Raw genomic sequence first — 27,934 nt, forward strand, 5'->3', positions numbered from 1 at the left:
GAGTTCCCCCATGAGTTATTTGTGTGTGTGTGTGTGTGTGTGTGTGTGTGAGCACGCGCACGCGCGCGCACACACACACTCATAAAGACATATAAGTACATTATTAAAATATGTTCTAGAATGAAAAAGTTGCATAAAACCTATGACTAATTTGTACTATTGTGTAACAATAATAGTACACGTATTTACAGAATTATACCTTAAAACCCTCAGGTGGAAGCATTTATTTATTTATGGAAGCAATGTAATAACCAAAAATGTCCTCTATCCAAAAATTGAAGCAGCGTCAGTTCTCAACTGTATTGTTATTAATAGAGCAACCCTCAGTACAAACACTTCTGAGAGTTTTAAATATCTCAATATGAGAGATCTATTTAAAACAATTATTTTCCTTAAATTGATTAGTATGCCAGTACATGATCAGCTGACAAAATATTTGTAGGTGTATTTTCTTTTGGTTTTTAATTTTTCAACTTCCATGCACTCTTTTTAAAAATGTACCTGTTTTCCAAATGTTGATGCACTCCATCAACATTTAAAAATCATTCTGCTTCAAACAAATACAATACTTATATAATAAACTAATACTGAAATTAATTATGTAAGTGGAGGCCAATCTTATTTTTTTCACTTCAGGTGTGTTCAGTACTTGATAGCCTTGAGCGAGAATATCGGAGGGATGAGGATTGGTGTGGGGGAGGAAGTGGAACACCTGGAGGAACTGGCACAGAATCATCAGATCAGGATAACTTGGATAAGGTAGCCTTAGTCTCTCAGTTATTAACAAAACATCAGGAGCAAAAGGAAGCTTTCCTCAAAGCATGCACCTTGGCTCGGAGAACTGCAGAAACATTTTTGAAGTATGCTGCTAGGTGCGTTCAGTATTACACATCTCATGGAGAAACTAAACTCAGAGGTCCAGAAGCAAAAGTGAAAGGTAAATTTTTTAATTTATTTATGGTTTACTGAATTATAACTTTTTTACAAGTGGGCAAAAACTATTTTTTATTGTCAATGTTTAAATAAATGTTTTAGTGTGTTTATTTAAGTTGATCATCAACTTATGAAAAAGAAATGTGGTTTTTTCAGATATTACATTAGATTTAAAGATTTCTTGAGGGAAGAAGGATCTTCACTATTCACAAAACTCAGTTAGTGATTTAAATATAGTTTCTTATTAGCTCCCTTTTTGAACAGTTTAGTCTGCCCAAATTCTCCTGTTTTTCATATTTTTATAAAGAACTTACCTCTGTATATCAATTTTCAAAAATATATAACTAGGACCAGTGAAAAATAAATTAGAAACAAGTTAGTTCGTCCACGTACTTCATTACATTTCAGGCACATTAGCAAATAGGAATAATTCATGATTTATAACAAAAAATAGGAGAGCGAAAATAAAGACTTATATGTAAACCGAGAACATAATTTTCTACGAATCCACCACATTTCCCATTCGTTCCTCTGATCAGCACATGACAACAAATATAATATCCAGTACCCCAGTTTCAATATGCTGTATATGGATAGCCTGTGTGATATGTATGACAAAAGAAATAATAATTTCCAGATTTCTATTGGCCCAATTTTTAATCAAATGGAAAAATCAAGAAATCATTCTAGAAGAACCAAATATACAATTTCATGAAAATGTATCCACAGAGAGAGTCCAGTTATGTGTAGACAGATGGACAAAGAAATAACAATTGCCATCTTTTTATTGGTTCTATTTCAGTGAAATTTGGGAGTCTCCACAATTTTTTTAAAAGAGCTAAATGGACAATTTCATGAAAATTCATCCACTGGGAGAAGAGTTATTGCATGTGGATGGACAGTCAAAAAATAATAATTGCTGGATTGTGATTGGTCTGTTGGTCTGATTTTAATGAAACTTGGGATGGCCTTAAAACAAATCTTTCTAAAAACAGCCAATATCTTTCTATAAAATGTTATGAAAATGCATCTACCAGGAGTCAAGTAAGTACCTGTGGATGGCTGGATGGACAGATGGATGGATATGGTGAAGACAATAAGTGCTTTATGCATGTATGGTAACTTGCCTAAAAAAATAGGAAATTATATTTCTACTCTTTACCTTACTTTTTTGTTTTATTTTTACATGTATGCTGTATAATTTCTGGATTTCTAATGGTCCAATTTTGATGAAATTTCAAATGGTGTGTCTGTAATTTGAATCCAATGAGTATAAAAAAGTGCAAAAAGGATATATATATATATATGTGCTTTGTTGCAGAGATTCCTAAGTGTTTTTTTTTTTTTTTTTGTTGTTGTTGTTTTTTTTTTTTTAATGCTTTTATGCCTTTAGTACCTAGTGGCATGGATTGGTGGAAGGCTGAGAAGACAAAGCATGCCTGTTGTGATTAGACGTGAAATTATAATTTTTGGGAAATATGCATAAAGTAAGGTTGTTCCAGAAAACAGAAATAGAAAAGTTGGTTCTGTGAGTTTGGAGTATAACAGTAAATAAATACTGACTTATTGCAGCATGTGTCAGATTGGTTTGGAAGAGATTGGAGGAATTACAAATGCGAGATCAGAAGTACAGTGACCATACAGAAAAGACAAGCATCAGAAACTGAATGTCTATGAGACAGAGCAGAGTGACATTGTAAGAGATGCATCATTAATTGACCTGATTGTCCTCTTTTGAATGGATTCAAGAAGCTATGAGTTAGTTGGGGCTGTTTGTTCAGGACAATATTTCTGACTGGGAGTAAGAATGCAGTGTGCTGTCATTAGCAAAACTAAGAATAAGATTTCCAGTCAGTGGAAGAACATCATTAATGTATAAAAGTATTTCTCCCACATATCATTAATGTGTGGGTGAAAGAACTGAACTTTGAGGAATACCAGCATTAATGGAGAAGGTGGAAGACAGAGCTCTATCTGTCATCACTTATAGTGAGCAGTCAGAGAAAACCCAGATACCCAGTTATAAGAAACAATCAGCAACCCATAAGATGAGAGATTGTATAGAAGACCTTTATGCAAACGCAATCAAAAGCTTTAGAAATGTCAAGAGCAATTCCTTGAAGTTTGCCAAATTTTTCCATAAGTAAACCCTCGATTTAACGGACTAATAGGGGAGAAGGGGTATCCGTTAATGCTGAAAGTCCATTAAATCGAATGTAACCGGGGGTTGGGGGGCATTTTTATTGTTCTTAATGTAAAAATGCACGGGGGCACCTCCACCCGCTAGTTGGCAGAGTAAAAACGGTGAGGTTTTATAACTTGATGACCTGCATGCCTCCTGGAGAGTTACCTCTAGAGCATAGTTTTTCAAACTATGCTCCATGGAACCCTTGGGTTCCACCATAGTTATCTGGGGCTTTGCGAGGAAATTTTAGAATGTTAATATTTTTTTCTAAAACTATAAGGAATCAGAAGGCACTGTGCATAAAAGTAAAAAGTAAATTTAGCCTTTTCTGAGTGACCTTGGACTGTATTTGTGAATGTTATATGTGTAAAGAATGCATGAATGCTTGGTACATGTAACCTTGAACCAAAACGCTTCATTTTAGTGTATGTTTTTTTTATTAAGGCTCCGGAATCTTTTTTCTTTCTGATGTGGGGCTCCACATGTCTAAAAATTTGGGAACACATGCTACAGAGGCAGGCATGCAAACACCATTAGAGTTTTATTCATAAAATATAAAGAATATTGTCATGATGTCACAAAATTGTGTACAAAATAAGTTTGCTTCCTTGTACAATATTATTCAAGGAATCAAACTTACACACCATAAGCCAACCAAAAAAAAAAAAATAATAATATTAAAAAAAACCAAAAAAAAAAAAAAAACCATACCTACTTCATTTGTCCATCCCTTCTAATTATCTAATCCTTCATTAGATTTATCCAAACTACCCTTCCACACTTTCAGGTAGAAATATGTTCTGCAGTTACTCTCTGACTGAAAATAAACTTTTGCCATTCAGAGGTAAAGGTGATTCTTGCACAACTTCTAATAGAATAAATAGCGACCTGGAGCGAGGAGTGCTGGGGGTTTCAGGGACTGATGGTAGTCATCGTGAAACAGGTGGGTATATGGGATGTGCTAGGGTAACTAAGAATAAGAATAGGTGCATGTATACTTATATGTATACCAGTGCTAGAAGTATAGTAAATAAATTTGATGAATTTGAAGTGCTGGTCAAGACATCAAAGGCAGATATTGTTGGGATAGCAGAGACGTGGTGTCACACAGATATAAGGAATGCAAAACTGGAATTTCGGGAGTACAATGTGTACAGAAAGGATAGACAGGATAGGAAGGGAGGAGATGTTATGCTGTTAATTAAGAAAAACATAAAATCAAAAGAAGTGCATCCAGTTGATATAGATGAACAGTGCACTGTTGAGTCAGTTTGGTGTGACATAAGCACTGCGAAAGCAAAAATAAGAGTAGGAGTGTGTTATAGGCCTAATGACTCGAATGAGTACAATGAACAATTGTACAGAGAAATAGTGGGCTAGTAAATCAGAATGTCTTATAATGGGGGATTTTAACTTCCCAGATATTGATTGGAACTTGTGGGTTGGTCACTCACACACTGCCGACTGGGCTAGCCGGGAGGGTAAAGTACCTGCCTGGCAACCCAAAGGTCGTGGGTTCGATTCCCGCCTCGGGCTTGTATCAAAGTACTGCAAAAACCTTGGGAGGTGCATTCTGGCCACAGAAGCCTATGTGCCAACAACTACAAAAAAAAAAAAAAACAACACACACTAGTAAGACTTTTTTGGATTTATTGGATGATTATTTTCTGCAGCAGCATGTTCGAGAGGCAACCAGAGAGGGTAATACTCTTGGTCTGGTTATCAGCAGTGATCATTTGTGTATTACGAATTTGCAGATAAAGGAACCCCACTAAGTGGCAGTGATCACAGTGTACTGATGTGGGATTTACTTAAAGATATAATTACCATCAGGGGTAAAGGAAAGTGTTTTTGCTTCAGTAAAGGTGAGTACAGTGGTCTCAGACAGTTTTTAAATTCTGTACAGTGGGATCAACTGACGATGTTACCAACAGTAAATTCTAAGTGGGAAGCATTCATGGAATTAATCGTGGATGCTACTAAAAGTTTCTTACCTATTAAGAAATATTGTTCAAGGTTTAAGTCTAAATGGTTATCAAATGAACTAATGAGACTCGTGACAGAGAAAAAAATGCATGGGATGCATATAAATTATCAAGCGACTCAGAAGCCTACGGCAGATATAAGCTAGTCTGTAATCAGGTCACAAAGGAGGTTAGGCAGTTGAAGGCAGATTATGAGAAATCTTTGGCAAAAGATTCTAAGAAAAACATCAAAGATTTCTTTACTTATATAAACTCTAAAAGGAAGGAGATGAATCTGATTGGTCCACTGTTGATGATCCTGCTCAGATAGCAAACAAATTGAATGAGTATTTTGCCTCTACATTCACACATGAGGAGTTATTAAGGTTTGAAAATGGCAGAAGACTATCAAATTGCAGCAGGGTGCCTAATGATTTTGTAATAACTGAGTGCAAAGTGGAGGAGAAATTGTTGAAGTTAAACATAAGAAAGGCACCTGGGGTGAATGAGATCTATCCAGTTATATTAAAGGAGGCAGCAAAGCAACTAAGCAAACACCCCTTATCCATAATCATGAGAGCATCCTTGGACTCAGGGAGGTTCCCACAGACTGGAGATGTGCAAATGTATCCCCAATTCACAGAGGGAGGATCGAAGGGTGACACGAGTAATTACAGACCAGTTAGTTTAACTTCTGTTCCGGGTAAAATAATGGAGTCACTGGTTAAAGATGCATTGCAGGATCATCTAGACGCAGCAATAATTCAGACACAGTATGGGTTTGTTAAGGGAATTTCTTGTCTGACAAATTTGATAGGATATTATGATGTGGTTACAAAGGAACTGGATGCAAAAAATAATTTTGATATCATATATTTGGATTTCAGGAAAGCGTTCGACACTGTTGCGCATGGAAGACTATTGTACAAATTGGAGCAGAATGGTATTAAGGGTAAGTTGCTACAATTGATAAAAGAATGGTTGAGTGGGAGAAGTCAGAGGGTGGTAATTAATGGGTGCTGCTCTTCGTGGACTAATGTTATTAGTGGAGTCCCACAGGGTTTGGTGTTGGGTCCAGTGTTGTTTTGTATATTTATCAGTGATATTGATGAAGGTATATCAGGCTTAATGTTGAAGTTTGCAGTGATACAAAGGTTGACAGGGTTGTTAATGACAGTAATGGCAGTGTGCTACTACAACAGGATCTAGATAATTTAAACAGATGGGCTAAGAAGTGGCAACTGAAGTTTAACCTTGACAAATGCAAAGTACTGCATATGGGTAGAAGTAACTCCAGAGAAACGTACCAACTGTGTGGTACTACACTTAAGGTGGTAGAAAATGAAAAAGACCTGGGAGTAATTGTGCAGTCAGATATGAAGTTTTCTGAGCAATGCAGACAGGCTGCCAGGGCAGGTCATGGGGTTTGTCAATGATATATAGGAATTTTGCTAGCAGGGAAAAGGAGGTGATTGTACCTCTGTATAAGGCAATGGTCAGGCCATGCCTTGAGTACTGCGTACAGGTCTGGAGGCCTCATTTTAGGAAGGATGTCGATTTGCTTGAACGTGTACAGAGAAGGGCAACAAGATTGGTGAGGGGAATGAAGGGATCCTCTTATCCTCCAAGAGAGGCTTAAGTTCTGGAAATTGCAGTGGCCTTAGACTAGGCACCTGTGCTGTGATCTGATTGAGGTGTATAAGGCCTTGTATGGGTTGAGCACGCTGAATTCTGATGGGAGTCTTCCACTTGTTCAGATTACGAACCTATGGGGGCATAAATTCAAATTAAGAAAAGACTAATGTAGAATAGATGTGCGGAAATTTGCCTTTAGCCAGCGGGTGGTTAATTGCTGGAACAAACTTCCATCTGTCATAGTGCAAATCGATAGGTTAAATAAATTGAAGGAGGAACTGGACAGGCATTCTGATGGAATGGTGTGATTATTTTTTTTTTTTTGCTGATTCTGCATAAGCTCGTACTCTTGCTTTCTTGCATCACATGCTGCTACTACTACTATATAAAGCCAACCAACCAAAGGCGCCTCCGTAGCCAGGTGGGAAGGAGCAGCAGTGCGCAGCACACGCTTCTTGATTAGACCAGGGTTCGAGCCCGTCACCACCAAATACGGAGGATGCGGAAAGGTCAAGGAATGACCACCGCATATCCCGGAGCAATATGGCCTTAGTTGCTAATGCTCCCAAAAACCAACAATACAATACATACATAATAGCTTGTTAGTATCATAGTAATTACGTATAAAGCCAACAGGCTTCTTGCACAAGCTTTATGGACTCTGTAATACTTACATTGTCTTTTGATCCCCCTTTATGAATTGGGGATACATTCACACATCTCCTGTCCATTCTCTGAATCCCAGGATACTCTCATAATTATGGTTGAGTGTTTGCTTTACCTCCTTTGCTGCCTTCCTTAATACAATTGGATAATATCCATCTACCCCAGGTGCCTTTTTTATGTTCATTGAGTGCCTCATTAGAGTTTCATCAAATTCTGGCATCCCCTTCCCTAAAGAAATCCTCATATGCGAATGTAGATGTTAAATACCTATTTAATTTGTTTGCAACCTGAGCAGGGTTATCAACAGTTAACCCATAGTCACCAAGTGGCCTAATATGACTCAACCGCTTCCTTCTGCTGTTAATACAAGCATTGAAGTCCTTGCTGTTTTTCTTTGCATGCTCTGCTGGCGACTTCTCATAATCTGCCTTAGCTTGCTTAACCTCCTGTGTGACTTGATTACTGGCTAATTTATATGCATCTCATACACATTTCTTCTCTTTCATGTATCTCAGACATTCATTTAGGTCTAAGCCTTGAATAGTATTTCTTCTTTGGTATGAAAAGCCTAGTAGCTTCCCTGAATACTTCCCATTTAGAATTTTGCTGTTGGTAACATCATCAGTTTGCCTCACTGCACAGAATTTAAAAAATGTCTAAGACCACTGTAGTTACCCTTATGGAAGCAAATGCATTTCCCTTTATCCTTGACAGTATTTGTGTCTTTAATGAAATTCCACATTTGTACATTGCGATCGATTCCACCCAGTAGATCTTTTACCTGCAGATTCTTAATGTATGAAGAATCATTGTTGAAAATCAGATCAAAAGTATTGCTTCCTCTTGTTGCCTCTCTAATATGCTGCTGTAGAAAACAGTCATCCAAGAAATCCACAAATGCTTTGTGTGTGTGTGTGTGTGTGTGCGTGTGTGTGCGTGTGTGTGCGTGTGTGTGTGTGCGTGTGTGTGTGTGTGTGTGAGACCAACCCACAAATTCCTGTCAACATCTGGAAAGTTAAATTATTATTATTATTATCAGCCATATGGTGCAAAGAAGCCTGATGCTTATGCTGCACCAGCCAAAAAAAAATTGAGTTATTCTGAGAGAGAGAGAGAAGAAGTAGAAGGGAATTGCCAAGAAAGAGAAGAATGATGATATCCAACTCAGCACTTCATTTATGCTATTGCAGTTGATCTGAAATAGCACATCCATTATATTAAAGGATGCGATGTGTATTTTCCCTTCATTTTTTGGACTTAGGCTGAATAGTAGAGTATGTAAAATGGAATCTTGAAATATAATAAATTATTTCAAGTCATGTTTGCCAATTTAGCAATTTCTGATTGCAATTCTGAGTGTGAGAGATTATTCAGCCAGGTTAGAAAAATGAAAATTGAGTTCAGACTTTCTTTCTGGTGAAGCTATGGAAATGATCCTGACAAGCAGGTCTAGGCAGCAGGGTCATTGTTGTGAACAAAATTTGGACTCATCATTTCTGAAGAGGGAAAAGTGTGCAACAGTATCATTCTTAAACAGTCAAAATCAGCATAAAGTTGATGTCTAATAGAATATCCAAACAAAATTCTATATTTTATATCTATATTATTCCAGTGAAATTTAATATCTGGTTTGATATATCTTAGAAAACCTGCTTTTTCCAAAATATCTCCTGTTTGCCTCCCCTGCCTAAAAATGCCTGATCTCTAGCTTTTTTAAAAGTCCAAAGTTGACAGCTATGCCTTCCCCCCCATGGGATAACTCAAGTCTGTTGTTCCTTTTTTTTTAAATAGCAAAAAGGAAGATACCAGAGTTCTTACTGGAGAAAGATGCTCATCACAATGGATCTTTAAGAACTTTTATTTCATTATTTTAATGGCAGTGGAGTTTAAATGGCAGTTTAATTGTTACTGATACTTATGTATGCATTTTGGTAGAAGTGCATGTTCCCTCACCAGTTTGCACGTTGCTGGCTGCTAAACCTGGAATAATTTATTGGAGAAGGGGCCCTACTCCCTCAGCCTGAGATCAATTATCTGTAGCCTCAGTTGAAGAAAACTTTAGAAATTCCTCCAGTCTTGTTTAATTGTTACTACAAAAAGAAAAAAAAACATGAAAAACAGAATGAAGCATGTGGTCGTCTTTGCTTTGCCTAAAATATTAATTTAAATTGTTAAGTTTTTTTTTTTGTGTTTTATGTGTAACATCCATGGGGGGGTGCCTCGACCAAGTAAATCTGATTGATTACAAAAAATGTGATGCTGAAGCAATGTCAGCTGCAGCTTCTGCCAGAGGTAAATTATTGTAACTTGCATTGTTGCAATCATACTTGTATGATTGCAACAATACATGCTAACCTATTCCAAGCCAAGGATATTTTTTGTTGCAATCATACTTGTATGATTGCAACAATACAAGTATTTGTAATTAAACATTGCAATAGTACAAGTATTTGTAAACAAATACTTGTATTGTTGCAATCATACTTCCTGGAGCTGCCATTTTAAAGATGCTGCCATTTGATTGTAGTCATTCAAATGGCTACGATCAAATGGATAATTAGGTTATTGGCTTTGATTTCGCTAACCTATTCCAAGCTAAGGATGTTTAGCATAAAACCATTCACTGCAAGTGCTCAGCACATGTGCCATTTTTTTTTTTTAATAACATTAAATATTTCTTTTTAGTAAATTTTGAAGTGACTTTTTATGTTGATTTCTATCTGTGTGCTATCAAGCATAATAGCTTGTTAATTTTGTGAGTATCATAGTAATTAACTAGTGCTAATGCTGATTACAAATATTCCTTCAGTGCTGGCACTGTCAGTGATAAACAGCATATTCCCACACGGCTCAAATGTTTCTTTTCTGTGTAATGTGAAAGAATGATGCTTTGAAACATGATATATATATATTTTTTTATTATGATGTAATAATAAACATTGTGTAGGAGATCTGCGGATTTACTTAACAAGTACAGGTCAATGTTGAAAAAAAGTCACGAGATAGGATTAAATTTGAAAGTGTCTGCAGATCTGCCCAGACACGATAGAAGGCAGTGTATGATTAGAGCCTTGTCAATCAATTCGGACCTAGAGAAATTGTGCAAAGCTCATGTGGTAGAATTTTTCTCAGCATAGTCTATGCTTGTTAACAGGAGAGATTGCTTCTACAAGGATGGGTTACATTTAAATAGAAAGGGTGCAAGAATAGTTTCTGATGCTATCGAGGCAATGTTAGGTTGGTCAGAAAACTGCTAGCTTGGGGGATTCACAGACTAATAGATTAAATCTAGCTGTAGGCAGAGTTATTATCATTACATTATTAGCCATATGATGCAAGGAAGCGTGAGGCTTTTGCTGCAACAGGTAAAAAAAAAAAAATTGAGAGAGAGAGAGAAGGAAATCACCAAGAAAGAGAAGAATGATGATATCCAGCTCAGAACCCATACTCTCCAGATGTGAGCCCCTGAGTTAATCTATTAGTGGAAGTGATTCTTGCACTGCTTCTATTGTAATGGGCAGCAGCCTGGAAAGCAAGTTGCTGTGGATTTCAGGAACCGTTGTGTTAGAGTAATGAAGAGTAAGAACAGGTGCATGTATACTTGCATGTACAGCAATGCTAGGAGTACAGTAAATAAATTTGATGAATTTGAACTGTTTGTTAAGACATCAAAGGTGGATATAATTGGGATATCAGAGATGTGGTGTCACACGGATATATAAGGAATATGAGATGGAATTTGGGAGGTACAATGCATACAGAAAGGATAGAAGGGGAGAGTGGGTTATGCTTTTAGTTAAGAAACATGCAAAATCTAAGGAACTGCATCCAGTTGACATAGATGGACATAGCAATGTTGAGTTAGTTTAGTGTTACTTAAGCACTGGGAAAGCAGAAATGAGTAGGAGTTTGTTATAGGCTTAATGACTCTGATGAGTACAATGAACAATTATACAAATAGAATGAGCCAGGAGATTAGAATGTCTTATAATGGAGGATATTAACTTCCCAGATATTGACTGGTACTTGTGGGTTGGTCACTCATGCACTAGCAAGGCTTTTGTGGATTTATTGGATGATTGTTTTCTATAGCAGCATGTTCAAGAGACAACCAGAGGGAGTAATACTCTTATTCTGATTATCAGCAGTGATTATACATGCATTAAGAATTTACAGACAAAGGAGCCACTAAGTGGAAGTGATCACAGTGTACCGATGTGGGATTTACTTAAAGATTTAACTGCCACCATGGGGTAAAGGGAAGAGTTTTTTCTTTCATAAAGGTGAATACAGTGGTCTCAGAGACTTTAAATTCTATACAGTGGGATCAACTGATGATACAAACAGCAAATTCTAAATGGGAAACATTCAAGAAATTAATCTTATAAGCTACTAGACTTTCATGCCAACTAAGAAATACTGTTCTAGGTTTAGGCCCAAATCGATGTCAGATGAACTAATGAGACCCGTGGCAGTGAAAAAAAAATGCATGGGATGCGTATAAATTATCAGACAACTCAGAAGCCTATGGTAGATATAAGCTAGTCTGTAATCAAGTCACAAAGGAGATTAGGCAAGCGAAGGCAGATTATAAGAAATCTTTGGCAAAGCATGCAAAGAAAAACAGCACACGGAAGACTACTGCACAAATTGGAGCAGTATAGCATTACGGACAAGTTGCTACAATGGATAACAGGATGGTTGAATGGGAGAAGACAGAGTGGTAATCAATGGACGCTGTTCTTTGTGGACTAATTTTATTAGAGGTGTCACCCAGGGTTCGGTTTTGGGCCCGTTGTTGTTTTAGTAGTAGTAGTAGTGGCATGTGATGCAAGAAAGCAAGTGTATGAGCTTAAGCAGCATCAGCCAAAAAAAAAAAAAAAAAATCACACCATTCCCTCCAAATGCCTGTCCAGTTCCTCCTTAAATTTATTTAACCTATCGATTTGCACAATGACAGATGGAAGTTTGTTCCAGCAATTAACCACCCGCTGGCTAAAGGCAAATTTCCACACATCTATTCTACATCTGTCCTTTCTTAATTTGAATTTATGCTCCCTTAGGTTCGTAATCTGAACAAGTGGAAGGATCCCATCAGAATTCAGCATGCTCAACCCATTCAAGGCCTTATACACCTCACTCAGATCACTGTGCAGGTGCCTAGTCTCCAGCCACTGCAATTTGCAGAACTTAAGCCTCTCTTAATAAGAGGATCCCTTCATTCCCCTCACCAATCTTGTTGCCCTTCTCTGTACACGCTCAAGTAAATCTACATCCTTCCTAAAATGAGGACTCCAGACCTGTACGCAGTACTTGAGGCGTGGCCTGACCATTGATTTATACAGAGGGACAATCATCTCCTTTTCCCTGCTAGCAAAATTCCTATATATCATTGACAAAACCCCATTACCTGTCCTGGCAGCCTGTCTGCATTGCTCAGAAAACTTCATATCTGACTGCACAATTACTCCTAGGTCTTTTTCATTTTCTACCACCTTAAGTGTAGTACCACACAGTTGGTATGTTTCTCTGGAGTTACTTCTACACATATGCAGTACTTTGCATTTGTCAAGGTTAAACTTCAGTTGCCACTTCTTAGCCCATCTGTCCAAATTATCTAGATCCTGTTGCAGTAGCACACTGCCATTACTGTCATTAACAACCCTGCCAACCTTTTTATCATCTGGATAATTCGACATTAAGCCTGATATACTTTCATCAATATCATGGATAAATATACAAAACAACAGTGGACCTAACACCGAACCCTGTGGGACTCCACTAATAACATTAGTCCAAGAAGAGCAGCACCCATTGATTACCACCCTCTGTCTTCTCTCACTTAACCATCCTTTTATCCATTGTAGCAACTTACCCTTAATACCATTCTGCTCCAATTTGTACGGTAGTGTTCCATGCGCGACAGTATCAAAAGCTTTCCTGAAATCCAAATATATGATATCAAAATTATTTTTTGCATCCAGTTCCTTTGTAACCACATAATATCCTATCAAATTTGTCAGATAAGACTTTCCCTTAACAAACCCATGCTGTGTCTGAATTATTGCTGCAGTCTTGTCTAGATGATCCTGCAATGCATCTTAAACCAGTGACTCCATTATTTTACCCGGAACATAAGTTAAACTAACTGGTCTGTAATTACTTGTGTCACCCTTCGATCCCCCTTTGTGAATTGGGGATACATTTGCACATCTCCAGTCCGTGGGAACCTCCCCTGAGTCCAAGGATACTCTCATAATTATGGCTAAGGGTTTGCTTAGTTGCTTTGCTGCCTCCTTCAATATAACTGGATAGATCCCATCCATCCCAGGTGCTTTTCTTATGTTTAACTTCAACAATTTCTCCTCCACTTTGCTCTCAGTTATTACAAAATCATTAAGTATCCTGCTACAATTTGATAACCTTCTGCCATTTTCAAACCTTAATAATTCCTCATGTGTGAATGTGGATGCAAAATACTTATTCAGTTTGTTTGCTATCTGAGCAGGATCATCAACAGTCGAACCATCAATGTCAAGTGGACCAATCAGATTCATCCCCTTCCTTTTAGAGTTTATATAAGTAAAGAAATCCTTGCTGTTTTTCTTAGCATCTTTTGCCAAGGATTTCTCGTAATCTGCCTTCGCCTGCCTAACCTCCTTTGTGACATGATTACAGACTAGTTTATATCTGCCATAGGCTTCTGAGTCGCTTGATAATTTATATCTATCCCATGCATTTTTCTTCTCTGTTACAAGTCTCATGCCGACCGGGCTAGCCGAGTGGGTAAAGTACCTGCCCGGCAACCCAAAGGTCGCGGGTTCGATTCCCGCTTCGGGCTTGGATCAAAGTACTGCAAAAACCTTGGGAGGTGCAATATGGCCACAGAAGCCGATGCGCCAAAAACTACCAAATCAAAAAAAAAAAAAAAAAAAAAAAAAAACAAGTCTCATTAGTTCATTAGATAACCATTTAGGCCTAAAACTTGAACAATATTTCTTAATAGGTATGAAACTTTTAGTAGCATTCACGATTAATCCCTTAATGCTTCCCACTTAGAATTTACTGTTAGCAACATCGTCAGTTGATCCCACTGTACTCACCTTTACAGAAGCAAAAACCCTTTCCTTTACCCCTGATGGTAATAAAATCTTTAAGTAAAGCCCACATCAGTACACTGTGATCACTGCCACCTAGTGGTTCCTTTATCTGCAAATTCTTAATACACGAATGATCTCTGCTGATAACCAGATCAAGAGTATTACTCTCTCTCTGGTTGCTTCTTGAACATGCTGCTGCAGAAAACAATCATCCAATAAATCCACAAAAGTCTGACTAGTGTGAGTGACCAACCCACAAGTCCAGTCAATATTTGGGAAGTTAAAATCCCCCATTATAAGACATTCTGATTTACTAGCCCACTGTATTTCTCTGTACAATTGTTCATTGTACTCATTCGAGTCATTAGGCCTATAACACACTCCTACTCTTATTTTTGCTTTTGCAGTGCTTATGTCACACCAAACTGACTCAACAGTGCACTATTCATCTATATCACCTGGGTGCACTTCTTTTGATTTTGTTTTTCTTAATTAACAGCATAACACCTCCTCCCTGTCTATCCTTTCTGTACACATTGTACTCCCCAAATTCCAGTTCTGCATTCCTTATATCTGTGTGGCATCACGTCTCTGCTATCCCAACAATATCCACCTTTGATGTCTTGACCAACACTTCAAATTCATCAAATTTATTTACTATACTTCTAGCATTGGTATACATGCTCCTATTCCTAGTTACTCTAACACATCCCATATACCCACCTATTTCACGATGACTGCCACTGTTCCTGAAACCCCCAAAGCCCCTCGCTCCAAGTCGCTACGTATTCTAATAGAAGTTAGAATAAGTTTTGTATATTTATCAATGATATTGATGAAGGTATATCAAGCTTAGTGTCAAAGTTTGCAGATGATTCAAAGGTTGGCAGGGTTGTTCATGACAGTAATGATAGTACGCTGCTGCAACAGGATCTAGAAAATTTTGGCAGATGGGCTAAGAAGTAGCAACTGAAGTTTTATGTTGACAAATGCAAAGTATTGCATATGGGTAGCAGTAACCCCAGAGAAATGTAAAAACTGGGTGGTGTTAAACTCAGGGAAGTGGAGAATGATAGAGACCTGGGGATAATCGTGCAGTCAGATATGAATTTTTCTGAGCAGTGTAGACAATCTGCTAAAGCAGATCATGGGGGTCTTGTCAATGATATACAGGAACTTTGCTAGTAGGGATAAGGAGGTGAGTATTGCTTTGTATAAGGCAGTGGTCAAGCCACACCTTGAGTACTGTATTCAGGGCTGGATGCCTCATTTTATGAAGGATGTAGAGTTGCTGCATTGAGTAGAGAGAAGGGCAACAAGACTGGTGAGGGGAACAGAGGGTTGCTCTTATGAAGTAAGACTTAAGTTCTGCAAATTGCAGCATCTGGCATTATTAATTTTTAATTTTTTAAATAAATGTTTTGTATTTTTTAAAAATAAATGTCTTGTATTTCTCCCGATAGGAATCCTTGACCAGTTGCTGAAACAAGAAAATAAAGTTCTTGAATTTTGGACTGTGAGGAAAAAAAGATTAGATCAATGCCAACAGTATGTTCTATTTGAACACAGTGCCAGGCAGGTACATAAGTTTGATTAATTTTTATTTTTGTGTTAGTGATTCAGCAAATCTATATATATAAAATGCTTAGGTATGCTGCCCAAATTTTCCAACTGCTAATTGTTGCCAGCACCCTTTCACGTGGCTCACCTCGCATGACCACCATACCGGGCATTCTCTATTAATCTTTGTACTAATGTTTTTTGACTGAAGAAAGGAAACCTATGCCTGAAAGATTTTGATCTCTGTTTAGTTTAACTGTTTATTTTATCTGTCTTCAATTTTAATAAACCGTTCTAAGTTTTAAGAAGTGGAAAAATGGCTGAACAGTGTGTGAGAACTTTGAGAAAACATAGCAAGAAATGCTAAGGAAACATTAGAGGAGAGGTCTAATAGACTAAGACACCGAAATGAGACTCTATGACTATGAAGACGGAAAGAAAACATTGAAAAAAGAGATGCAAGATTGGAAATGAGAAGACTCTGTTGGACTAATTAAATAGAAGTACTGGATGTGAATAATCAAGAAAACATTAGAGGAGAGGTCTAATAGACTAAGACACCGAAATGAGACTCTATGACTATGAAGATGGAAAGAAAACATTGAAAAAAGAGATGCAAGATTGGAAATGAGAAGACTCTGTTGGACTAATTAAATAGAAGTACTGGATGTGAATAATCAACAAGTTGTAATTAATATGGAAGAGCATGACATAGGAAATATGTGTTACCACTGTGAGTTTTGCAATGCTAGATATTGGGGATGTAAGTTAAGCACATTGAATTAATACACTAAATGCTGTCACGATGGAAAGGTTTCACTTGACCCACTGTCTGAGACCTACTCTATTATGAGAGCTGCTTACAGGGGATACACATGAAGCACATAACTACGGAGAACATATATGAGAGCACAACTCGGCAGTAGTGTTCGCATCAATGGACACAGAGATTAAATCGCCGCCCAGAAATGGTCCATACTGTTTTAGAATACACTACAGGGGACCCATCCATGTAGGCCAAATAAGTGATTGCGTAGTATACCAAAACTTCACCATACATCTGCCCTTTGGGTTTGGAGAATTGGTAGTGCAGATTGTTATGGTTCTTCTAAGGCTCCAGTTTAGCATATTATGGCTGCTAATGTAAAGACATATAATGCAGTGTTATATATGTCTTTAAATTACATCTGTGTAGATTGCTATAATTTAGCATAAGTGAGTTGATTAAATAGAAAATTAATCCTTCAAGTTCATTCTTGAGGGATTAATTTAAAATATGAATAATGCTAATTAAACCATATCAATTGTTATCAGATAAATTTTGTTTTATACACGGTAGAAAACAGTTGTTCTACCCTGTAATAAAAGTTTTAAAAAAATTATCTGAATGACAGCATGATACAGTACAGTTGTGGGGAGCTAGATTGGAGCTAGCTTGTCAGAAGCATGCACTCTGAGTATAATGCTATACTCAGCATTACAGGTTAGTAGTTATTATTCATTGTTGTCTTTGGTTTAATATAATAAATATTTAACTATAAATGATTGTGTCATGATTTAGGATGAGCGAGTTTAAAAGTTATTTTAATATTAGTTACTTAAAAATAACTAAATGCACAAGGCATAATACATTAAGAGTTTAATTTCAATATAATGTTGGTGTTAATATCTATATAACGTCGTTGTGAAGGAAGAGCGCAATATGAGATACAGAGCAAATGATGCCTTCCACACTACCATCGTAGTTTCTTAAGAGTTATCTATGGTGTATCTACACCGACGTTATATAGATTTTTAATATTAGTGTGATACATAGTGCCCCAAAAGTTGTGTGCTACAGGCACATAAAAACGAGTGTCTCAGTTGTTATTCTTGGTTTGGAAACGTTTTCTATTTCGGTTGCACACCATGATGTTATTTGTTCCTTCAATTTTTTTTTTTTTTTTTTTTTTTTGGGTGCTTTCAAACTTTCATGTGATGTTGTGGAAGTGATTTGAATAAATTCAAGGAAGAACTAGACAAACCGCGAGAGAGAGAGAGAGAGAGTTTTTTTTTTTTTTTCTATCATGCTATATTAGCCTGCTTTTGTGCATCATTTGCCACTACTAATACTAAATTCTGAAAGATTCAACAATAGAAAGAATGCCTATCATTGTGACTTTCCCTCCACGAGATTGAATTCATAACATGATGCAATATCAGAGTGGAATCTGCTTCGTCTCTGAGGAAGAGATCACTCTGAACTTAAAAATCAAAGTGTGACAGCTCAAGCAAATATTAGTATGTAAAGATGGAAATCTTGTTCTTACCTGCAACACCCAATGGCTTCCAGGTTCCATCAAGGCAGGCTACTTAAACTGCCCAGTAAGGATTTATATTCCAAATTCATTGAGGTATTTTAGGTCCATTCTCATGCAGACTGTCATGTTTCTCTTGCTTGTGTCTGATGCATTGCCAAAGCATGGAGAGCAAGGATTAGATCTGAAGAAAATCTATTCAGCCTGACAAGGAAGCACCTTGCATACTTTTGAGTATATCAGCAGTGGGAGAAAAAGAAATTCAAAAACAGAACTGAACATTTCTTATCAAGATGCCAGAAAATGTGTTCAACCAGTAAATAATAGAAAGCCCCTCATATGCCTAGAAGGTGTCTGAGGAGTACACATCAGTTCACAAATGGAAATAACCATACCACATCCCCCAGGCAGGCCTTGATAATTTCATTAAACAATTGTTCTCCCCTTTTCTACTACTACTAGTGGATTTTAATGGACACAATACTCTGTGAGGGAGTGCAGATGTTAATTGGTGGGGATCAGATGATAGCCATTTATTGAGTTCATCAGTAAATAGCTATCATAATGCCCCCATCTGAATCACAAGAACAAATGGATATAGAGGTGGAAACAACAGAAGACTCAATTTTGGAACTTCTTTTCAAAGAAAGAGATGGATATTGGACACTGTCCAGTATCCATCTCCTTCCTTGGGGTTGGATGCACAAAGGATAAACCTCCAGGGACTCACATCTGGTGAGTATGGACTTGGCACACCCAGGGTCCTGAGCTGGATATCATCATTCTTCTCTTAATTGGTGATTTCTCCCTCTTTCTCTCTCTCTCTCTCTCTCTCTCTCTCTCTCTCGCTCTCTCTCAGGGTAATAGGGAATTTTTTTTTTTTTTTTTTTTTGCCTGGTGCAGCATAAGCTTCAGGCTTCCTTGCACCATATGGCTAATAATAATAACCCAGTTTTGATAAAACCAAGCCCTCGACCCTTTGGAAGTCTACTGCTGCATCCAGCAAATCTAAATAGCGAAGACATCAAAGTCCTCCTATGTCAGCATGAGCCAAAGTTGCTTTTGCTTAGAAAGAACATATCGACTCCTCTATGAGTAATGGAAGAGTTACCATCCTTGTGGGTAGCCATATCCCTTTCAACCTATGCAGCTTACCACCAACATAGAGGCAGTAGCAATTCACTTTACTCTATTTTCCACTCAGGAGCAACATCCCCCAAGCAGACCTTGATCTCATTAAGCGTTTGTTCTCCCTTTTCTACTAGTACCATGGGATTTTAATAGACACACTTGGCGAGGTGGCACAGATATCAATGTATGGGATCAGATGATAGAGCATATGCCTGAAAACAAAGACTGCATCCTTCAAAATCTGGGTTTTAATACCTTTTTCCACATGCTTACCTCTACATTTGCAATTGATCTCTTTATTGGAACTCTACATGCTCCCTCTGCTCTGTGTACGTGGTACATTGAAGAAAACTTAAATGTAGGTGATCACTTCTCTGTGCTATCTACCCTTTTGTTATGGGAGACCACATCAGCCTTACATTAAGAATGTCACTATGGAAGACTAATCAGACTGCATGGAGTACCTTCAAATATCAGGTAACATTCAAAACCAACACAGACAGCCAGGAGCCAAACAGTGATTGCAGTGAAGTCTATCACAGAAAATATTGTCCAAGCAGCAGCAATTACAATTCCAAAACATCTACTTTTTTTCCACAATTTCCAAAACCATGGTGGAATGCAAGAATGCACTGCAGCAACAAAGACAGATAACCCCACAGCTTTTAAATGTGCATGCATCCAAGTACATTATGTTAGTGTTTTTTATTTTTTTTTTTTAGCTGATGCTATATTTTCAGAGCAGCAAAGCAAAAGGCTCAAACTAATGGGAGTGCTGTTGCTCAGGGGAGAACTGAGGGGGGCAGTTGTCCTCTGAATCACAGCCTTTTGAAATGTACTGCTTGTTTGTTTGATGTTTGTGGAGCATCAGGAATGGGACATGATATTGCCACGGGGAGTGTCTTTATGTGTGCATGATGTAAGGAGTGTTAGGGGAAAAAAAAGAAAAAAAGAAATCGGGTGCCAACTCAGCATTGTTATGGGTCTATATGGACAGGGTGGATGTCCTCGAAGGACTTAAATTGAAGGGACCGTCAAGCTCTCAGCTGCCCACATCAACACCAGAGCTTTCACTTGAACATCATGCAACACAGCAGCAACCCTCAAGACAGAATGCGCTGGTCCCAAAGAAACTAGTTGTCGGTGACTCTATTGTTGTACATGTTGGCACTACTGATATTAAGGGCAGGAGACCGGCACAATTACTTAAGAGAAGTACAGATCAATGCTGAAAAAAGGCCGTCAGTTAGGGTTAATTTAAAAGTGTCTGCAATTCTGCCCAGACACGATAGGAGGGAGTATATGATGAGAGCCCTGTCAATCAATTCGGCCCTGGAAAGATTGTGCAGGGCTCAAGGGGTAGAATTTTTTTCAGCCTGGTCTGTACTTGTTAACAGGAGAGACTGCTTCTACAGGGATGGGATACACTTAAATAGAAAGGGTGCAAGAATGTTTGCTGATGCTATCGAGGCAATGTTAGGTGGGTCGGAAAACTGCTAGATTGGGGGGATACAAGGACTAATAGATTAACAGTAGCCACTGGCAGAGGTGAAAGTGATTCTTGCACTGCTTCTATTGGAATGAGCCGCAGCCTGGAAAATAAGATGCAGGATATTTCAGAGACTGCTGGGAATCATTGGGGTACAAGTAAACACATGGGTTGTGTTAGGGTAGCTAAGAAAAAGAACAGGTGCATGTATACTTGTGTGTACACCAATGCTAGGAGTTTAGTAAATAAATTTGATGAATTTGAGGTATTGCTCAAAACATCAAAGGCAGATATTGTGGGGATTTCAGAGACGTGGTGTCACACAGATATAAGAAATGCAGAACTGGAATTTGGGGAGTACAATGTCTACAGAAAGGATAGACAGGATAGGAAGGGAGGAGGGGTTATGCTATTAGTTAAAAAACACATAAAATCCAAGGAAGTGAAGCCAGTCGACATCGCTGGACAGTGCAGTGTCGAGTCAGTTTGGTGTGACATAAGCATTGGGAGATCAAAATTGAGAGTAGGAGTGTGCTATAGGCCTAATGACTCTGATGAGTATAATAAGAAACTGTTCGGAGAAATAGAGTGGGCCAGTAAATCAGAGAGTCTTATAATGGGGGATTTTAATTTCCCAGATATTGACTGGAATTTGGGGGCTGGTCACTCACACAGTAGCAAGGCTTTTGTGGATTTATTGGATGATTGTTTTCTACATCAGCATGTTCGGGAGGCAACTAGAGGGAGTAATACTCTTGATTTGATTATCAGTAGTGATTCTTCATGCATTAAGAATCTGCAGATAAATGAACCACTTGGTGGCAGTGATCACAGTGTGCTGAAGTGGGAGTTACTCAAAGAGGTAACTACCATTAGGGGTAAAGGGAAGGGGTATTGCTTTCGTAAAGGCGACTACAATGGACTGAGACAGTATTTAAATTCTATACAGTGGGATCAACTGATGATATTGCCAACAGCAAATTCAAAATGGGAAGCATTCAAATAACTTATCGTGGAAGCTACTAGGCTTTACATACCAACTAAGAAATATTGTTCAAGGTTTAGGCCTAAATGGTTGTCAGATGAACTAATGAGGCATATGGCAGAGAAGAAAAATGCATGGGATACATACAAATTAACACGTGACACGGACGCCTATGATAGATACAAGTTGATCTGTAACCAAGTTACAAAGGAGGTTAGGCAGGCGAAGGCAGATTACGAGAGATCCTTGGCAAGGGATGCGAAGAAAAACAGCAAAGAGTTCTTTACTTATGTAAACTCTAGAAGGAAGGGGATGAATCAGATTGGTCCACTTGAGATCGATGGGTCAACTGTTGATGACCCTGCTCGGGTAGCTAACAAACTAAATGAATATTTTGCATCGATATTCACACATGAGGAGTTATTCAGCGAGGGGAATGCCAGAGGTGTATTCAACTCTAGCAGTAAGCTAGAGAATCTTGTAATAACTGAGAGCAAAGTGGAGGAGAAATTGTTGAAGATAAACACAAGAAAGGCACCTGGGGTGGATGGGATCTATCCAGTTATATTAAAGGAGGCAGCAAAGGAGGTAAGCAAACCCTTAGCCATAATTATGAGAGCTTCCTTGGACTCAGGGGAGGTACCCATTGACTGGAGATGTGCAAATGTGACCCCAATTCACAAAGGGGGATCAAAGGCTGACACAAGTAATTATAGACCTGTGAGTTTAACTTCTGTTCCCGGAAAATTAATGGAGGCACTGGTGAAAGAAGCACTGCAGGATCATCTAGACAAGACTTCAGTTATAGCTAGGACACAGCATGGTTTTGTTAAGGGGAAGTCTTGCCTGACCAATTTGATTGGATACTATGATGCAGTCACAAAAGAACTGGATGCAGGGAATAACTTTGATATTATATACTTGGATCTTAGAAAGGCTTTTGATACTGTTGCACATGGAAGACTGCTGCACAAATTGGAGCAGTGTGGCATTGGAGGCAAGTTGCTGCTATGGATAAAGGGGTGGTTGAGGGGGAGAAGACAGAGAGTGGTAATCAATGGACACTGCTCATCGTGGACTAATGTTATTAGTGGAGTCCCTCAGGGTTCAGTATTGGGGCCTTTATTGTTTTCTGTATTTATAAATGATATTGATGATGGTATATCAGGCTTAATGTCCAAGTTTGCAGACGATACGAAGGTTGGCAGGGTTGTCAAGGACACTACTGACACTATGCTGCTGCAACAGGATTTGGAAAGGTTGAGCAGATGGGCTTCGAGGTGGCAAATGAAGTTTAACATTGACAAATGTAAAGTACTACATATGGGAAACAGCAACCCCAGAGCAACGTATCAACTCTGTGGTACTACACTGACAGTGGTAGAGAATGAAAGGGACCTGGGGGTGGTGGTGCAGGCAGATATGAAGTTCTCTGAGCAGTGCAGACGAGCTGCAAGAGTAGCTCATGGTGTATTGTCAATGATATATAGGAATTTTTCTAGCAGGGATAAGGAGGTGATTATTCCCTTGTATAAGGCAATGGTCAGGCCACACCTAGAGTACTGTATACAGGCCTGGAGGCCTCATTTCAGGAAGGATGTAGAGCTGCTGGAACGAGTACAGAGAAGGGCAACTAGATTGGTGAATGGGACAAAGGGGTTCTCTTACGAAGAAAGGCTTAAGTTTTGCAAATTACAGTGTCTGGAAACTAGGCACCAGCGGGGTGATCTGATAGAGGTGTACAAAGCCTTGAATGGTTTGAGCATGCTCAATGCTGATGGGATTCTTCCTCTAGCTCAGAAAAATCACCTGAGAGGGCATAAATTCAAATTGAGGAAAGACAGATGTAGGATAGATGTGCGGAAATTTGCCTTTAGCCAGCGGGTGGTTGGTGGGTGGAACAGACTTCCATCCCTTGTCGTGGAAGTTGATAGCCTAAATAAGTTTAAGGCTCAGCTGGACAGGTATTTCGAACGAACAGAGGGGTGAAGTGGAAGTGGTTATTTTTATTTATTTATGTTACTTTTTTTTTTTTTTTTTTTTGGCTGATGCTGCATAAGCTTGCTTTCTTGCATCAAATGCCTCTACTAATGCTAATGCTAATGCTAATGCTTCTACAAGGATGGGATTCACATAAAAAGAAAGGGTGCAAGAATATTTGCTGATGCTATCGAGGCAGTGTTAGGTAAGACAGAAAACTGATAGCTTGGGGGGGATACGTCGTCTGATAGATTAACAATAGCGCTGCCAGAGGCGAAAGTGATTCTAGCACTGCTTCTATTGGCATGAGCAGCAGCAGCCTGGAAAACAAGGTGCAGGAGATTCCAGAGACTGCTGGGAGTCATTGTGGAACAAGTAAATACATGGGCTGTGTTAGGGTAGCTAAGAATAGGAACAGGTGCATGTATACTCGCATGTACACAAATGCTAGGAGTTTGGTAAATAAATTTTATGAATTTGAGGTGTTGGTCAAAACATCAAAGCCAGATATTGTTAGGATATCAGAGACGTGGTATCACACAGATGTAAGGAATGCAGAACTGGAATTTGGGGAGTACAGTGTGTACAGGAAGGATAGTCAGGATAGGAAGGGAAGAGGGGTTATGCTATTAATTAATAAAATCGAAGGAAGTACAGCCATTCGACATGGCTGGACAGTGCAGTTTCGAGTTTGGTGTGACATAAGCATGGAGAAAGCAAAATTGAGAGTACGAGTGTGTTATAGGCTAATGACTCTGATGAGCATAATAAACAGCTGTACAGAGAAATAGATTGGGCCAATAAATCAGAGTCTTATAATGGGAGATTTTAAATTTCCCAGATATTGACTGTAATTTGTGGGTTGGTCACTTACACACTAGCAAGGCTTTTGTTCAATTTTGGATTTATTGGATGGTTGTTTCTACAGCAGCATGTTTGGGAAGCAACTAGAGGAAGTAATACTCTTGATCTGATTATCAGTAGTGATTCTTCATGCATTAAGAATCTGCAGATAAAGGAACCACTATGTGGCAGTGATCACAGTGTGCTGAAGTGGGATTTACTCTAAGATGAAATTGCCATCAGGGGTAAAGGGAAGGGTTTTTGCTTTTGTAAAGGTGACTGTGGTGGTTTGACACCGTATTTAAATTCTATACGGTGGGACCAACTGATGATGTTACCAACAGCAAATTCAAAATGGGAAGCATTCAAAGAATTAATCTTGGAAGCTACTAGGCTTTTCATACCAACTAAGAAATATTGTTCAAGGTTTAAGCCTAAATGGATGTCAGATGAACTAATGAGACATGTGGCAGAGAAGAAAAATGCATGTGAGCATATAAATTAACAGGTGACATGGAAGCCTATGATCAATATAAGCTAGTCTGTAACCAAGTCACAAAGGAGGTTAAGCAGTCAAAGGTAGATTAAGAGAAATCTTTGGCAAAGGATGTAAAGAAAACCAACAAAGAGTTCTTTACTTATGTATAACCCCTAGAAGGAAGGGAATGAATCAGATTGGTCCACTTGACATCGATGGTTCAACTATTGATCCTGCTCAGGTAGCTAACAAACTAAATGAGTATTTTGCATCTACATTCACACATGAGGAGTTATTCAGGGAGGAGAATGCCAGAGGTATTAAACTCTGCCAGTGAGCTAGATGATTTTGTAATAACTGAGAGGAAAGTGGAGGAGAAAAAGTTGAAGATAACCATAAGAAAGGCACCTGGGGTGGATGCAATCTATTCAGTTATTTTAAAGAAGGCGACGAAGGAAGTAAGAAAACCCTTAGCCATAATTATGAGAGCTTCCTTGGACTCAAGGGAGGTACCCATGGACTGGAGAACTGCAAATGTGACCCTAATTCACAAAGGAGGATCAAAGAGTGACACAAGTAATTATAGACCTGTTAGATTAACTTCTGTTCCAGGTTAATTAATGGAGGCACTGGTTAAAGAAGCACTGCACAATCATCTAGACAAGGCTTCAGTTATAATTTGGACATAGCATGAGTTTGTTAAGGGATGCAAAAATAATTTTGATATCATACATTTGGATCTTAGAAAGGCTTTTGATACCGTTGCACATGGAAGACTGTTGCACAAATTGGAGCAGTATGGCATTGGAGGCAAATTGCTGCTATGGATAAAGGGACGGTTGAGTGGGAGAAGACAGAGAGTGGCAATCAATGGACACTGCTCTTTATTTACTAATGTTATTAGTGGAGTCCCCCAGGGTTCAGTTTTCGGTCCATTGTTGTTTTCTGTATTTATTAATGATATTGATGATGGTATTATTAGACTTAATGTTCAATTTTGCAGATGATACAAAGGTCAGCAGGGTTGTAAATGACACTAATGACAGTACGCTGCTGCAACAGGATCTGGTCAGTGAAGGGGAAACACATTTCACCATAATAACGTAAAAACCAACAAAATTTCAGCTATCAGTATAATCGCAAATGCAATTAGATCGAGTTTACTACCAGTTTATAACAGATTCCACTAGCAGGAACATAACTGGAAATTGTTTTTATTGTTTTATGGTAGTAACCCCTAGAAATGTGCTTTAGCAAAATGTGAGGTGTTAATAGTGTATCTCTGCCTTTATGGTGTTGTTTATTCAATTGCTACACGCGCGCAGCTTTGTTTATGTGTATCAAGCGTGCCTCCTCATTTTGTAATAGTGCGAGCGGAGAATCTGTTTAACGACAATGCAATGTCATATTTTCGTGAAATCCTCAAGAGGAGGCAAGTGTCATTGGAGAGGTTCCTTGTTAAAATCGCACATAAAGAAAGAGTCAACAGATAGCAATGATTCCGTTAGTGACAGTGAAAGTCGTCCTACCATAAATTTGATTGCTTTATGTATATTAAATTTAAATATTAAAAATATGAAAAGGTATGTATGTATTTTGTATTAATCATTTTTACAATATATGAATATTTTTGAGTTTTGGAACAAATCATCTGGGTTTCCATGATTTCTTATGGGAAAATTCGCTTTGATATATGAGTGCTTTGGATTATGAGCACGTTTCCGGAACGAATTATGCTCGCACACCAAGGTACCACTGTAGTTCATTTTGGACGCAGTAACCCCAGAGTAAAGTATGAACTGTGTGGTACTACACTGATGTGGTAGAGAATGAAAAGGACCTGGGGGTGATTGTGCAATCAGATATGAAGTTTTCTGAGCAGTGCAGATGGTCTGCAAGAGTAGCTCGTGGTGTCTTGTGAATGATATACAGAAATTTTTCTAGGGAGGGATAAGGAAGTGATTATCCCCTTCTATAAGGAATGGTCAGGCCACTCCTTGAGTACTGTATACGAAAGGCACCTGGGGTGGATGCAATCTATTCAGTTATATTAAAGGCAGCAGCAAAGGAAGTAAGCAAACCCTTAGCCATAATTATGAGAGCTCCAGACCTGTATACAGGTCTGGAGGCCTCATTTGAAGAAGGGTGTAGGGCTGCTGGAATGAGTACAGAGAAGGGCAACAAGATTAGTGAATGGAACAAAGGGTTTCTCTTACAAAGAAAGGCTAAAGTTTTGCAAATTACAGTGTATGGAGACTAGGCACCTGCAAAGTGATTTGATTGAGTGTATAAAGCCTTGAATGGTTTGAGCATGCTCAATGCTGATGGGATTCTTCCTCTTACTCAGAATAATCACCTGAGACGACATCAAAGTTCAGGAAAGACAGTTGTAGGATAGATGTGCAGAAGCTTGCCTTTAGCCAGTGGGTGATTGAAATGCTGGAACAAACTTCTGTCTGTCATAAAAGTTGATAGCTTAAATAGATTTAAGGCAGAACTTTACAAACATTTGGAGTGAGTGGATGGCTGAAATGTGAAGGTTTTTTTTTTTTTTTTGCTGATCTTATATAAGCTTGCTTTCTTGCATTATGTGCCTTTACTAATGCTAATACTAACATGTAATAGATTACTCTACCACTGCTGACAGTTACAGCATGGACATGCCACAAATAAGTTATTTTTGATTAA

General features: G+C 38.4%; 1 protein-coding gene across 3 annotated transcripts in view; it reads left to right on the forward strand.

Annotated features, from left to right (window-relative positions):
- Positions 1–27,934, forward strand: part of trio (trio Rho guanine nucleotide exchange factor) — a 996,553-nt gene that overhangs the window by 526,521 nt on the left and 442,098 nt on the right. For all 3 annotated transcript variants that reach the window (XM_090387950.1, XM_090387951.1, XM_090387952.1), the window contains 2 exons: positions 637–937; positions 15,947–16,062. In XM_090387950.1, coding sequence (XP_090244076.1) covers positions 637–937; positions 15,947–16,062 — 417 coding nt within the window. The remainder of the gene's footprint in view (positions 1–636; positions 938–15,946; positions 16,063–27,934) is intronic.

Source organism: Mastigoproctus giganteus, chromosome 13, assembly GCF_048544385.1.
Source record: "Mastigoproctus giganteus isolate SK-2022 chromosome 13, ASM4854438v1, whole genome shotgun sequence".
NCBI lineage: Eukaryota > Metazoa > Arthropoda > Arachnida > Uropygi > Thelyphonidae > Mastigoproctus > Mastigoproctus giganteus.